At 44.6% G+C, this 16,265-nt stretch overlaps 1 protein-coding gene across 5 annotated transcripts in view; it reads right to left on the bottom strand.

The window, feature by feature from the left end:
• SCAI (suppressor of cancer cell invasion) overlaps positions 1–16,265 on the bottom strand; it is an 81,080-nt gene that overhangs the window by 33,769 nt on the left and 31,046 nt on the right. For 4 of the 5 annotated variants that reach the window (XM_083596980.1, XM_083596981.1, XM_083596978.1 and 1 more), the window contains one exon: positions 4,741–4,872. In XM_083596980.1, the coding sequence (XP_083453106.1) occupies positions 4,741–4,872 (132 nt within the window). Of the gene's footprint in view, positions 1–4,740; positions 4,898–14,109; positions 14,542–16,265 lie in introns of those variants that run through there. The other variant, XM_083596982.1, reaches the window with a different exon arrangement.

The raw sequence follows: 16,265 nt of genomic DNA, 5'->3' as shown, positions 1-16,265 counted from the left end.
GCTTCCCCTCCTTCTGAGCATAGCAGTTTTGGGGTTAATCCATGATCTCATCTGGGCTTCAAAGGGAACCTGAGTGCCTCCAAAGCTCAGCGCAGCATCAGACATCAGATCCTCCCACCAGGGCTGGGTCAATAGAAACTATACATCTTTTTCTTCTTCTTTTGCTTTCCAGGACACCCAGCTCCCCCACCCCACCCTAAAATGTGTGGGTCCTTGCTCATATAACTTGATTTCAAAGCTGAATGGGTGAACTTAATTATTCAGCATTAAAGTATTAGTCAAGTCAGCCAGACCCCTGGGGGTTTGCCAGCAGTTTCTCCATGACCACCTTTCATTTCTACAACCTAGTTCTTTAAGCAGTGTCAGAATGAATGATTGAATTGTTTTATTTCAGTCACTGACCAGAGTGAAGCAGTGTCAGAAATGGGCTGGATTGGTATGGCTCCCCTTTATCACATGCACAGCCCAACAAGACAACAACACGAACCCACCGACAGCATGCAATTCAATATGGATAACTTAATCCAACAACACCCCCCCTTCACACAACCACAAACAAATCCCACTGAAGCCAACCAAAGACAATCAACCACACCCTAGGCCACCCCAACCTCTCTCACCACCAAGGAAAAATAACAAGAATAGAAAGAGAACCTACCCAAGTGGCGTTGACACAAAACCCCTACACATACACTAAGTAAAAGAACAAAAGCTTTACCACCACCCCCTCTCTCCCACCCGCCCCTCTTTTCTTCCCAACCCTATACTGCATATACTGTAACACCAATGTCTCACAACAAATGTAACTGGTAGAAAACACAACCTGAAAAAAGAGACAGTGCATGTGCTTTTGAAAACAAGGAAAATATTTAATAAAATTTGTTAAAAAAGAAAAAAGCAATGGGCGAGATTTATTTTGCTCCAAATTTTTGGTCTAACACTAAAAGCAAACAGCCAGTCCAGAGCAGGCTGGATATTGACTGACATTCACTATCCAATCCCCGCCACTCGCCACTGTAAACAGATACTGCTGTTGTGGTCGGTTGGTGCTCTGTACCTCCCCTTCTTGCTCTTACACTCACTATTATCCTGGGAGACGGTAACTCAGGTAACTGCTGCTTACCCACAGGCACCAGCGAGGGAACCTGAGCCAAGAGCAGCAAACACCAAGTGATCCCCACAGGCCTGCAGGCACCAAGCCCAGGCTCTCTGTAGAGCCAGTCAAACACAGTACCATTTGCTCCAGTTTTCATTTCTGGAGAAATATATTGGCTCGTGTTTTTCTGAGCCAAAAGATACAGCCAGAATTCTGCAGCAGCACACCCTCCCCTTTCCACCTCTCACTTGCAGGCAGGTTGCTTTACCAGACAGCGTGCATGCATGATTAGAGGACACACACACACGCAGCAAAGACTATAAATGCCTGCACTCAAGAGCTGTTCTACAAGAAGCAGTTTTGTGTGCACAGCTGAATGAAGTGGCAATGAGGCCGCAGCATGGACTATACCACTGTGAGGGGAGGAAGGGAGATCACATTACAACAAAGCAAAGCAAAGCAAAACAAGACAAAAAAAACCTCACTCCTTCAAGTAGAGAAGTAGCTTGAAGCAGGCAAGGCAAGAACCTTTGTCTCTGATGTGGGACTTCAATAACATGTATTTACAAAGAAAATCGTGTAGTGGAACATTCAATAACGTGAACCTGCTTCTGAAGCCTGACATCAGGAGCTGAGACCCAGTTACGGAACTCAGTTCCAAGTGGTATCAAGGCAAAGCCCATCTCTAGTCTCTTTCAAATGGGTCTTAAAGATGTTTTTCTTTGCTGTGGCCTTTGGGGGTTAGTTTGATTGCAGTTTGAAATGGGCTTTCTTCCCCTATATATAGTTCGCGATGTGACTGGTTATTTTATGTGTTTTCAATATTTCATTTCTGTGAGTGTGATTATAAACCATACTGAGAGTCAGTCTTCTCTGAAAAGTGGTATAAAGTCTTAAATACATGCATACCAGTGGAGCCTCATTCATTTGGGCTAATAGGGGGCACTGCCCCACTAACCTCAGTCCACCCTCAGCTAGCCCCCACCTACCTACCTTCTGGCTCACAACCAGTCAAGGAGGAGAACCTCCCTGCCGTATTCATCCTCCTTGGCCTCAGGGATGCCCTTGTGGAACTCAGCAGGCAGGAGGCTGGGAGCAGAACTACAATTGGTTGGCCCTAGCTCCATCTATTATTGGCTCTGGCTCCATCTACTGTTGAGCTCCCAGTCTTTCTCTCTATCAGTCGCAATGGGCATCAGTCATCACTGATGTTTACATAAATACTTAACAGCTCAAGATTCCACCACCTCATTCTGCTACCGTGTGTTCATTCAGGTTATGCAGGATGAGAAGGTAGTTTTGGGTCATACCACTTCAGACAGAAGGGAACTGCATATAGAAAAATAGGGTATAAGCTTAACTGTGAAAAGATGCAGTTCACCACCTCCACCATTTCATCATACCAAGCTTTCAGGCAGCTTCCAAGGGGGCTTGCTAAAGAGCCTTGGCTCCTTTCTCCCAGAACAGACCCTTCTTTCTACTTTCCACTTGGAGGACCTTGCCAGTGTCAAAAACAACAACCGCTGCCTATAGGAGGCTGCTGGCACAAAGGGAGGAATTTAACATTTGAGCCACAAAAAAATAAAACAATTGCCAGAGTCACCTTAGCTAAAAGAGGGAAGGGGAAAAGCAGATTCAGTATGACATAAAAGAGTTTAAATGAGAGGATTCTTGGATGCACACCTCTTAGATGCCTGCCAATGAAGCAGCAATAGGGCTGATCACTATCTTGCTTTTCATTAATTTGGTTTTTTTCAGCTTGCGATTGAAGTTATAGCAACAGGTAGTGGGCTTTGAAGCACTTTGAAGCCCTCTCCTTACTTGCACAGCTCTTTGTGAATATTAGCTCTAAAGCAGGAAGGTACAGGATAATCATACTGGAGCAAGCAACTGGTCAAGGCTGCGGAGGCAGTTTATAGGAGACAAATTCTTGCTGTGTGTGCCCATTTTGAGCATACCACATGCACCAAAGTTTGAGGTATCTTCAGCACTTTACAAATTCCACTTGCATCTAATTAAAACCAAGGATCAGTCTTTAACACATAGAACCATAGGCAATCCAGGATTTTGGATGGGGGTCTGCCCTAGTCCTTGTTCTTTCTAGAGATGCCAGGGACTGAACCTGGGACCTTCTGCATGCAAGACAGATGCTCTAACACTGAGCTGTGGTCCTTCCTCAAAACAACACAGGGGTGGGAAACCTGTGGCCCTCCAGATGTTTTGGGAGACTCACAGTGGGAAGACCTGGATTCAGATCATTGGCTAAAGCTCACTGGGTAATAGAGATCAGAGAATTCCGATGCAAACAGAAGCAGCAGCAGAAATTGTTAATGTTCACTTATTCATCCCATTTCAGGAATTGATATAAATCCAGCAAATATGATTGGCATTTGCTGTTGTTGCTGCTTTCAGTCTGCAAATGATACTTAACTGACTGCATTCCCGCCTCCACCACCATTTGCGTTGTGTTTCCTTTGCATTAAAATGAATGGGGTGGAATAACATAATGACAATATAATTTACATAACTATTTAAGCAAGTTACATAATTTTGCCACAGCAGACAGCAAGACAAATAACTATTTTTGATAGAAAATGAACTGCAGCAGAACAGAAACAGTGCGTCATGCAATGACTACAGGGCAGAATGGAAAACAATGCCTTCCTACATGCCAACAGGGCCATTCTCTATGTCTGTCTCTGAAACAGGTTAGGCTGAAAGGGAAAGAAAGTCAGTTGGGTAGATAAAATGGGGTTGGAAGAAACAATCATGAATACCACTCTGAGATCCTTAAGGGAAGGATAAAAATGTGAATAAAATAGAAGTGTCCCCCTAAGGAGGCAGAACACAGAGGCACCAAGATTTTGCAATTGTATAGCAGACACGATATCTAAAGGACAATCTGACAGCTCTGGCAGAATCCTCGAGTTTGGGCGGTCGCTGTTTCTAAAGCCACAAACACATAGCCTCTGACTAAAATGATGTTCCAAAGAAATAACTTCTAGCTCTTTAAAGAAAAAAGAAAAGAAAAAGCCTGAAGACCAATTGTTTTCTTCCACATTTTAAAGTTGAGTTTCTTCACACACAAACCCATCTGGCTTCACTTGGTAATCCCTGCTCTTTTTCCTGCAATGGACACAGTCACTGCCCAGTCTCCTGTTTCATCTCCCCAAATCCTTCTGCTCACTTATGTCAGCTATGTACTCTTTTCCCAAGGAAAAACATTATATCCTGCATGAAGGCAACCCAATGCTCCACACCAAGAATCCTGTAAGCTGTACACACTTCAGGAAACTGAGGGTGTTCGGGTCATCTCTTATTTTGAATCACATACTGTATTATATCCTTGTGGTAGCTGCCAAGCACTTGAGAACTTCTAGATAAAGCTTCAGAAGCCAGAGGGGTGGATTCAGGAAGGTTCTGGAGTTGGAGTGGAGATTCAGCATACTGCAGAGCTCTGTGTTATTAGCAAAACTAGAATTGTGCAAAACACGAGGAATGCAAAATCTGCATAATTAATACAGTTTGTAGATTTAAACTTTTCCCAGTAAGGAATCTAGATTGCCAGATTCCAGAATTTTTGAGTTGTTGGTTTCTCCCCCAGCTCAAACCCTACCTATACAAAACTCCTGAAACTGACTGACCTTAAGCCATTGAAGAGCTGTTTGGATTTATCCAGCAGATAACAGAAGTCTGTGACAGTTTTCCTCTCTCCCTGAGGGATGTCATCCTCCATGCCGCCTGTTGACATGGCTTCTTTCAGGGCAAACTCAGTCCTAGAAAGGGAATACAGGCAAAAATCTAGATTAGCCATGGGTGGCAGGAAGGTCAGAATGAAAATGCTGCAGCTGGGAGTCTGGCACATACAGTGTCATAAGAATGAAAAGGGGAAAACACACACACATGCAAACACACATCACCCTCCCCACAGAGGCCTACTAAAATCCACAAGGAGAGAGAGTCTCAGCAAGTGACTGTCATTTGTTGTTTCTTTGCTCCATTCATTACTGAACTGCATACATCAAGGGGGCCTATTAAAGTTGTGGGTTGTTGTTGTTTTTTAAAAGATCCCTGTGCCTGTTCAATTAAGTCTCTCTAGCTTTGTCCGCTGGTAGAGCTGTAGGTTTACCCCACAGCAGGAATTTAAGAACAGCCCTGCTAGATCAGGCCAGTGACCCATCTAGTCCAGCATCCTGTTCTTGAGGTGGCCAACCTGATGCCTGTAGGAAACCTTTAAGCAGGACTTGAGCACAACAGTACTCTCCCCTCCTGCAGTTTCCAGCAACTTATAAGTGTAGATGTGTGGGTGTAACAACCCCCCCCCCACACACACATATAAAAGTTTTTCATGGTACAATAAGATAATGGCTACAAAAACTACAAAAAGAACAGGTAGAATATGGAGTCCTCTCCTAGAGGCAATTATCAGCCCCCACCACCTACAGATGGTAGCAGTCCCTCCCAGATCTCACCTGGGATCCTTCTTTTCTCCTCCCAGCCTCTCACGCTGGGAGACCAACATTACCCTGTCTCCCACCCAGGGCCCTCCGTCAACCATCTACCACTCCCATGAGTACACAATCCCGAAAACACAAGGTCCCAAACATAGGGCTCCAAAAGGAAAAAGGAAACATAAGAAAAAAAAGGAAAGAAAGAGGGAGAAAAAAAGACAAAAGACAAAAGAAAAAGAAACATTAGAGATAGATTAAAAGGGCTTCTGATTTTTTGTCTGCTGGTTACATGTCCATGTTAAAATCCCTCCACTATGTGATCCCTCCAATATGTGAGTACATATTGGAATAGTATTCCGTATTTCCTCATTCTATATACTTTAATTCAAGCCCATTTCCTTATGTTCAAGTTCTGTTTCTTGTTGTATTTATGATAGAATCCCAATCTCCTCCTCTAGGACCTCCCATTTTCGTTTCCCCTAGTCTTTCTTCAGAGAGAGTACTGTGAATTTAATAGTATCATTCTCTGATTTCATCCCAAATCGTATGCCGAGTATTTTGCTAGAAATGAAGAGAGGCCAGGACTGAAGTTTTCCCAAAGCCCCCCCCCCCAGCTCCATCAATGCCATATCCAGTTAATTTTCCATCACTGCATTTATTACCCCTCTCCTTCTTCTCAAAACCCTTGAATGGAGGGCATTTCCATTTCACCATCCAGCAACTGGTAAGTTACATGAGCAAGGGGGAGAATGGGGAGGAGAGAGGAAAAATTGAATTTGCTTGATGCAGCTTCTAAACACGAGATTGCCCTACTGCAAGTGGCTTCCCAAACACTTGATAGCTGAGGCAAAAAAAAAGATTAAAAGGCACCCAAGAACATGCACACATCACCTTCCACCTCTCAGTTTTGCAATCAATTGCTAGCATCGCTGTTCTTTACAATAGCCCCATCCTGCAGTATGTCACACAGTGCTAATGAATACTAAAAGGGGAAATTAGGAAAAGTAAAGTCAAGACCACAAGATACCTTCAATTAGGGCTGTTAAACTTGCAGCCCTGCAGATGTTGTTGAACTTAAACTCCCAGCAGCCCAAGCCAACAAAGCCAATGGTCCAGATTACAGGGGTAGGCAGCCTAAGGCCGGTGGGCCGGATGCAGCCCAATCACCTTCTCAATCCGGCCCGTGGACGGTCCGGGAATCAGCGTGTTTTTACATGAGTAGAATGTGTCCTTTTATTTAAAATGCATCTCTGGGTTATTTATGAGGCTTGTGTGGTGTTTTTACATGAGTAGAATGTGTGCTTTTATTTAAAATGCACCTCTGGGTTATTTGTGGGGCATAGGAATTCGTTCATTTCCCCCCACCCCCAAATATAGTCTGACCCACCACATGGTCTGAGGGACGGTGGACCAGTCCATGGCCGAAAAAGGTTGCTGACCCCTGGTCCAGAATGATGAGAGTTGCAGTCTGACTGTGCCTGGAAGGCTACATACAGGTTCCCCACCCCTGCCTTTGATTGACAGGTTTTTCCTCATCAGCAAACCTCCTCTGCCAGCCTTACCCTGTCTGGATCCAGCCATACTTTTCAACATGTGCCAATAACCAGCAGGACAAGTCACCAACAGGTAAAATGGAAAGCAGGCGAATTAAGGGATCAAGGGTGCTGGTTACACGAATGCAACTGCTGCAAAAATTTGCTTCAGATGTGAAAGGGTGCCGGCCAGTCATCTCTTGCAGGTTTTTGCTTAATTATGCTCCAGGAGCCCCCAAATAATTACTGCTTGAAATAATGAGGTTTGCTAATGAGGTGTTGAAAAGCTCTGGTTTCAGCGTAAAAGTGATTGCTGATTTCTTCGTGCCAAAAGCTGTGCTTAACACACACACACACACACACACGTTATGAACAGAAGAATGATTTGTTTATTAAAAAAAACCCAAACCAAATCATTTATATTTTCCAACTCATCTCCCACCCTTATTATTTTACCTCTCGAAAAATATTCAAATTCACGCTACTATCTGGAGTTCCATGCCCACTTTACTGACAAACATGGCACTGCTCGACCACCCCCACAAAAAAAAACCCTACCTGTCACACTGAATATATTCTAATGTGTGGTGATGGGCTTCTTCAGGCCATGCAGTCTACCAAGTGCTGATTTAGATGGGAAATAACTCCATGTTTCTGAGAGGGTGGGAATAGAGACCAAGGGGACTGATGGGAGGCTTGGCAAGAGTGACTGGGAGACACTGTTATTGCTGATTATTTTAATGTGGGGCAACATTTATTTTGAATGGGATGTGCATGCATAAGCAAATATAGGTGTGACCTGTGAAAAACACAGGGAAGTCTTTTTGGGCCTCAATGATAGTTGAGAGCAAGAAATGGTGGCAGGTACTATTTTTTTAAAGAGCAAAGCAAAAAGAAAAGAGAAGGCTTTTTAACCCTGTGAGGAGGTTATGTGGAAACAGTCCCTTGGCCACTCATAGTGAGGATCACAGACAACACAGGTTTGAAAACAGGTTTCCCATGTCACTTTTCCAAACTGTAGTCACTGTTACTATGTATCTGTCACCCACCTTTTCCTTCAGGGAGCTGAAAGCAATGTACATGATTATCATCCTTCTCATTTAAGCCACACAACAACCCTGTGAAGTAGGTTAGGCTAAAAGGCTGTGAATGGCCTAGGGCCACTCAATCAGCTTAATGGCCAAGTGGGCCTTTGAACCCTTGTCTCCCAGGTTCCAGTCCATGGGTAGGCAAACTAAGGCCCAAGGACCAGATCCAGCCCAATCGCCTTCTCAATCCGGCTCACGGACAGTCTGGGAATCAGCGTGTTTTTACATGAGTAGAATGTGCCCTTTTATTTAAAATGCATCTCTGGGTTATTTGTGGGGCCTGCCTAGTGTTTTCACATGAGTAGAATGTGTGCTTTTATTTAAAATGCATCTCTGGGTTATTTGTGAGGCATAGGAATTCGTTCATCCCCCCCCAAAAAAATATAGTCCAGCCCCCCACAATCTCTGAGGGACAGTGGACTGGCCCCCTGCTGAAAAAGTTTGCTGACCCCTGTTCTAGTCTGACACACTAACCACTGAATCTCAGTGTGTGTCTCTACATAGGGTTGTGCTAGAGGCAAGCTATGACTCTTGTGGTGGCAGGAGTTAGGCAGGCATTTGCATAGCAAATAAACAAGAATAGGGGCAGGAAAAGTGTTATGGTTTATTTATACACCATGTTTTGCCTCCCTCCCCCTCCAAAGTGTGTGGAGTTGGACATTTTTCCAGGTAAGTGCAGAAGTGTTAATCGGGAGGCAGGTTTAATTTCTCTTGTGTAATGGGAACAGTATTTCTCCACAGTCCTCAAACATATGACACACTATACACCTGCCACTCATCTTCTCATTTGAGATAACATCAGAATACAACATCACATCTTCTATGTTTAAGTCAGCAGCTGCTGTATTATTCAAAGCAGCAGGGCAAACTGCCTAAAAGTCATCAGGTCACATCACAGTGGTAGAACATCTGCCTTGCATCCAGAAGGTACCAGGTTCAATCCCCAATGGCACATCTTTGCTGGGCTGGGAGAGATCTCCTGCCTGAAACTCAAGAGCTGCTGCCAGTCAGAGTAGGCAACACTGAGCTAGATGAACCAACAGCCCAACTCTGTATGAGGCAGCTTCCTACATTCTTAACAATGAGGACTAGAATGCTGTGGGAGGCAGTATGTTTCTGTTTATCAGTGCTTGGAAATGGAAGGAGGGAGGAGTGTTATTGCAGTCAAGTCCAGCTTTCAGGCTTCCTGTTGGGGCATTTGGCTTCCCACTGTGAGAACAGGATGCTGGCCTAGATGGGCCACTGGATTGATCCAGCGAGGCTCTTCTGATGCTGCTCAGTCATCACCAGAAACACAGTCCTCACTTTTGAGACTGAAAATCAGCCCATTTGGCGGGGTGGGGGTGGAGGTGGGAAGGGGAGAGAGGAGAGAACTTCCTTCCCTCCTTCCTTCCTTCCTTCCTTCCTTGAAATTATCTTTGGAAAATGTTAATACCACTGTATTCACATTAAAAAGAGCAGAACATGTTGCTGTAGTTCTATCCCCAGAACCTTTACATGACGTGTACAAGCAAAAGAGAGTAAAAGACTAGGTGGAAAACACCAAGATTGAATTTACTTAAATAAGCAAGTAAACAAGATGGTGTGAACAAGCCAATGGAAGCAGAAACAGATGGAGAAATGGCAAGGCAGACCCAACAGAGAGGGGGGCTGGGAATGAGAAAACTGAGAAAATGCCAGTTTCCCTGCCTCTGACAGAAAAGCAAACTGGGAAGGGTGGGGAGAGAGGGAGGAGAGAGAGAGAGAGAGAGAAGGACAGAGAAACAGATATACAAAGCAGGCTAAAAATATCCAGACGCAGAATGAAAATGGGGCAACTGGAAAGAAAAGGCAGCGGAGGGGGAGCGGAAGAGGATGAAACCCCAAAAGGAACAGTGGAACTATTCTGCAGAGAGGCTGTTTCTCAAGGCGTTTTAACAAGTGACACACCCAGGGTTGCATATATGTGTGACTCTTAAAAACATGCTTAGCACAAATTTTGTATAAAATTGAAATCTGCAATCACTTCAGTATAACACACACACACACACACACACACACACACACACACAAGTTTCATTACTATCATTCTGTCTAACAACACTTCAGGCAAGCTTGCTCTGGATCAGGGTAGTCCGATGTGCTTTTTGGGTGGCCCTCAGAATCATCTGATACCCCTCCAGCCCTTACATTGGGTAAGCAAGGCGCTGGGGTTTGGGAAGGAGGTGTGAGTGCTCTGACAGGTTCCTAGATTTCTCCTACGTCTTTCACAAAGCCTAGTTAGCCAGAACCTTGTGCCTCATCGCTGAAGCCTAGAGCCTCACTAAGCCAGCTTTGGAAAGGCAGTGCGAGGGCAGGGGTTGGCGTCAAATTTTGGCCTTGCTCCGCCACCCCTGCACAAGGTAGTGTGCAGCCGACGGGTTCTGTGTTGAAGTACTCTTGCAACCCACTTGGTACAAAAAGTCTTCATTTTCCTGATAAGGAAGGGCAAGAAAGTGGAGACAGACATCTTCAAATCTAGCAAGTTTCAGGAAGATTAGTCCTCCAAACGTGAGCAAAAACAAGGATACTATAGAAGGCTTGTGGCAGGAGAGAGAGATCAGAGAGCCAAATACGTTCCCCATGCAAACTCAAGAGAGCATTTGTAGGGAAACCTCCAACCTGGTGCCTTCTGGGTGTTTTGGATCTCAGCTCCCATCAACCTCATCCAGTATGACCATGCTGGGTAAGGTTCGTAGAGGCCACCAGGTTGGGTGAAGCCTGCTGTAGAGAGCGGTGGCTGGAGGAGGGGACTAGCACTAGGGATGCTGGATAACTTTAGCAGACACAGAAGCAAAAACTGCTGGTGTTCACTTAGCCACCCCATGTCCAAAATAGAAAACAATGCAGTGAAGATAGAATCATGATTCACAATGAGCTTAACAAATTGGAAAACTGGGCCAAAACCAACAACCCTTTCCCAAGACATTATGTTGAAGACACCAACTTAACAACTACAGATTCTGCTGTCATCAGGAGATATGCCAAGGACCAGGGAAGAACACAGTGCAATGGGCTAATAAGGGACAAGGAAGGGCCATACTTACAAATACTGGCCACCTGATAGGCACAAAGTAATTGAGAGGGGGAACAGCATCCTTTTCACAAACCTCCCTATTAGTTTGGCACAGATATTCCCTTCCTGGTTACCCCCCACAGACCCTAATACAATGCCTCATTTCTCTACTACCTGCAACGCGTTCCTTCTGGGGATCTCGGGTTATTCACAGATTAGCAGCTGCCTTCCCAGCTACCTGCCTGCCTAATCACAGCTAAATAAGCACTTTGTGTTCTAACAAGTATTGTGTTTTTGCAGGCCACAGTTGGTTCCCCTTTACCTCAGAGGGGTAATGCTTCTGAGGCAGATGAAGCGGTCAAAATCTCCACTAACAATTTGGGGAAATGAACAGAACAAAGAATCAGAGGCAAAGAAGGCCTCGTAGGCTCACCCAGCTTCTGGCTTCATGCAGGAAATCTAGTGTTAGAATATCCTCACAACAGAGTCCAGACCAACTGCCAGATGATGCTTGAAGAGATCAGTAATTCAGCTCATGGGCACCAACTTGAATAAAATATGGAAGGGGGCTAGATAAACCCTGCCCACTTTAGGCTTGGTCATTGCACTCATCCTAAATCACCTGCAGCGCCTTCACCTGCTCCATGGTGGTGGGTGGCGCGCACACCTTGCACTGGGACCAGAATCCTGTTCAGGCTTTCCTCTCCACCAGCACCTCCTTCAGCCCCTGAACCACAGGCCTGGCCACCACTCCTGCCAAGAGACAACACCACGCTGAGAGCAGTGGGAAAGGTGTGTGGCACCAAGACAAGCTAAGGGCCGCGGCTGCCACCACTGTGTATCAAACGTGGTGCTATAGAACTTGCAATGCATGTTTTAGACTAGAGTTTATTCAAAATGGGGATTCAGGTGGTTCACCTGCCTATCTTAAGTCACTCCTACTGGACATAATACTCTGAATTCTTACAGCTAAAAAGGGACTTGAACCCAACTGTCCCCAAACCAAAGTTTCTAGCATCTGGTTGCCTCTCCCCCCACCAGCCCCAAATCATTGAGGGTGGGCTGCAAAATTATGTGTCTGCCTGCTTCGGCATATTTTTAGGACCTGCCTTATTTCTGTGACAGTAAGGTGTTTAAAATGCTTTTAAATATTTTGTTTTAAATTGTGGTTAAATATTGTGTTTAATTGTTGTAACCCGCCCTGGGACTATGGGGGAAAGGGCTGATTAATAACAAGAATGATAATGAGAATAGGTGGGGAGCATTATCCTCCAGTCATCTGAATAAGGCACTCCTAGTTGAATTGTTTAAAATGGTGAATGACCAGGAGCTGCTTCCTCTCTCCTCCTGGCAGAGCTCTGTGAACCCGCCCCATGGAGCAAGTAATTTGCATTCTCTCCCCACTCATCTCTCTCTGCTCCAATCACAAGGGCCATCATAAATTATGTCAGAGGTTTTTGCCCAGTCCCAGGTCTTTTGCCATCCAGCAAGCCTAGTACAAGTTCCTTTACAGGGCTTGTTGGGAAATGGGGTCCAAACATGGCAAAGAAAGAAAACACAGTACTGTAATGCCTATCAAACATTTTGTTGGTGGGACCGAAGGGACCTGGGCCCCTAGGAGTTGGTGCCTATAATTCGGCTTCATCTGGCTCATTCTCTACCTGTGACCTTGGTTCTTACCTACCAACCAACTCATCTCCTCTTCTCTTAAGTTTCATATGATTTCTTTCTCAAATTTGCATCCTGCGTTTCCAGTTCTTTTCCTTGCTGTTCCTTCTAATAGTCTAAGACTCCCACCAAGAGCTACATCTCTCTCATCCTCAAAACCCATCTCAAGGGAGGTGCACAAAAATCACACAGCGGGGTAAGTTGTTCCACAATCTCAAGGGGCCACTACGGAAAGCTCTCCTCCTTGGGAGGGACAGGTAAACAGCTTCATGCGTTAGAGGAACACTGAGCAGGACACTCAATATTACCTCAAGAGACAGGTGAGCTTACAAAGGCTTTGTCCCATTTGAAAAGCTGGGCGTGGCTTACAGATCCATGCAGTTTACTACTGAGGAACGGTCCATGCTGAAAGCACATGGCAAATGACATGGAACCATTAATGTTCGGCCCAGAGAGCTTGGCAGGCAGAGGCTACAAAGACCCTAGTCAGACAAATGATGGCAGGAAGCATGTGGCTGGACGCTCAAAAAAATAAAAATTATCAAAAAACAGCAGTGACAGTATCAAAAGAAATCCTGGCGATGCAAGGAAATGTGGGGGGGGGGGCGGGGAGAGAGAGAGAGAGAGAGAGAGAGAGAGAGGACAAAGCCATATTCTTCCCCATTCCTGCCCACCTCTACCAAGCAGCATTACAAGGAAAAACACGTCAAGCCACCAAATTTAGTTCAGAACAAGTGCTGGCAAAGGAGGTGGTAGCCATTTAAAGGGAAGTGGGGTGTGCATAAAACACCACATTTCAAAAAAAGCATCAAAAAGTAGCCAGGAGAAAAGCAAATCATGAAACTGCAGAAGAGGAATCTGCGGGATGAAGGCTGGGCAGGTTATGTGATGGGTGCGAATATATACCAACTGAGCTCTTGGAAAATATACTGCTCATCGTGTGAATACATTTTCATCAAATTATTTATTACATGAAATTTACATACTGCTTGCCAAAAAAAAAAATGCAAAGCAGTTAACAAAGAGAATAAAAAATAAAATTATTTTAAAACATTTAAACATTCAAGGAGTAACTAAAATCAAAGATAAACGTAAAACAGGTTAAAGCACATCAACATTCTATATATCCAGATAGGTTTCCCTAGACAAAAATGTTTTCAGAAGGTGCCAAAAACAGTAATAGTGAAGGTGCCTGTCTGATGCAAATAGGCAAGGATTTCTAAATCTTTTAGTGCCATACTAAAAGATCCATTTATTACAGATGCAAAACGGGCATTATGTTGTACCTGTAATAGTGCCAGTTCCGCAGATTGTGGTGATCGAATTGAGATATATAGGGTAAGGTGATCTCAAGTCTGATTCTGTAGCAAATCGACAACCAGTGCAGGTCCCTGAGCAGAGGTGTTACATGCTGACAAGTTATCATTCCTGTTGGTAATTATGCCGCAGCATTTTCCATTAACTGCAGTTTGCAGATCAAGTACAAGGGAAGCCCCACACAGAGCACACTGCCATAATCCAATACATGAGTGAGGTATAGAACATTTAAAACCAAAAGTGTCCAAGTATTCCAGCCCAATGCTGCCCCCGTCCTTATTTCATGAAGTCTCTGGGAAGTGCACAATGAAAGAACTAGATCTGCAGGGAGACCTCTCTCACAGAATGAGATGATATCTCAATGGTCACCTAGTCCAACCCCCTGAAATGCAGGAATCTCAGATGAAGTATCCATGACAGATGGCCATCCAATCTCTGCTTAAAAACCTCCAATAAAAGAGTCCACAACCTCCTAAGGGAGACAGTTTTCCACTGTTCTTCTTCACAGCTCTTACTGTCAGAAAGCATTTCCTGATATTTAGTCAGAATCTCCTTTCTGCTAACTTGAATCCCTTGGTTTGGGTCCTCTGGAGCAGGAGAAAACAAGTTTGCTCCTTCCTTCATGTGACAGCCCTCCTTATCTCAAGAGGGCTATCACATCTCCTCTCAGTCTCCTTTTTACCAGGCTAAACATACCCAGTTCCTTCAACCATTCCTCATAAGGCTTGGTTTTTTTACCCTTTATCATCTTGGTTGCCCTCCTCTGCATATTTTCCAGCTTGTTGATGTCCTTCTTAAACTGTGCTGTCCAGTACAGTCGTACCTTGGATCTCAAAAGCCTTGGCTCCCGAACAAATCAGCTCCCAAATGATCGAAACCTAGAAGTGAGTGTTCCGGTTTTCGAACAATTTTCAGAAGCCGAACGTCCAACATGGCTTCCATGGCTTCCACTTGGCTGCAGGGCACTACTGCAGCCAACTGGAAGCCACACCTTAGTTTCTGAATGGTTCCGGGAGTCAAACGGACTCCTGGTACACATTCTGTTCGAGAACCAAGGTACGACTATATTCCAGGTGTGGTCTGACCAAGGCAGAATGATGTAGTCTAGAATAACATCAGCTTTTTTTGCATATACATCACATTGTTGATTCATGTTAAGCCTGCAGTCTACTAAGACCCCTAAGACCCCTAAATATACTACTGGCAAGCCAGGTGCCCCTCCCCATCTTATATTTGTGCAACTAGTTCTTCCTCCTTAAGAGCAGAACCTTACATTTGTCCCTACTGAATTTCATTCTGTTAGTTTGGGACCAGTTAAGGTAATATTGAATTCTGATTTGGGTCCAGTTAAGGTCTTCTGCAGCATTAGCTACCCGTCCCAGTTTGATGTCATCTGAAATCTGGGGAGCATCCCCTCAATACCTTCATCCAAGTTGTTTATAAAGATCTGTTCCAGCACCTTTCCTGTTATCCAGTGCTTAAAAAAAAGGAAAGAAAAAAAGGTGCTGCTACTCACCTTGAAGCTGTTACAGTAAGTGTTACACTTTTAACATTTGAAGAAGCAAAAGGTTTTGGTACTGCATACCCTTGAGAACTCCCAGAAAAAAAGCACTGCTGGTATCAGTGTCAAGCTGACTAGTTGGTAGCTACCTGGGACTTCTTTCCTCCCTGTTTTGAATATGGGGATGGGGACATCATTTGCCCGCATCCAGTCTTAGAGAACTCTTGGAGAACAGGTGAGGTCCTTTAAGATTATAGACAGAAGCTATGAGATTACATCCACAAGCTCCTTTAGTGCTGTTGGGTGCAGCTCATCAGGCTCTGGAGATTTGAATTCATTTAAATTAACTAGGTGTTCCCTTACCACCTCTTTTCCTTGTTTGGGATGCAGCTCTTTCTTGTATTGTTTATTCTGTTATCACCAGGTTGGGCACTGCTTTCCTTTTGGGTGAAGACTGAGGCAAAGTAGGTATTGAGCAGTTCCACCTTCTCTCTGTCACCCAATAGCATTTCTCCATCTTCCCACACAGAGGACCTACTACTTGCTTGCTCTTCCTCTTGCTTTGAACATAGCCAAAG

Source organism: Podarcis filfolensis (assembly GCF_964270895.1).
Source record: "Podarcis filfolensis genome assembly, chromosome: Z".
NCBI classification, from domain to species: Eukaryota; Metazoa; Chordata; class Lepidosauria; order Squamata; family Lacertidae; genus Podarcis; species Podarcis filfolensis.
This window is presented reverse-complemented; position numbering and strand designations above follow the sequence as displayed.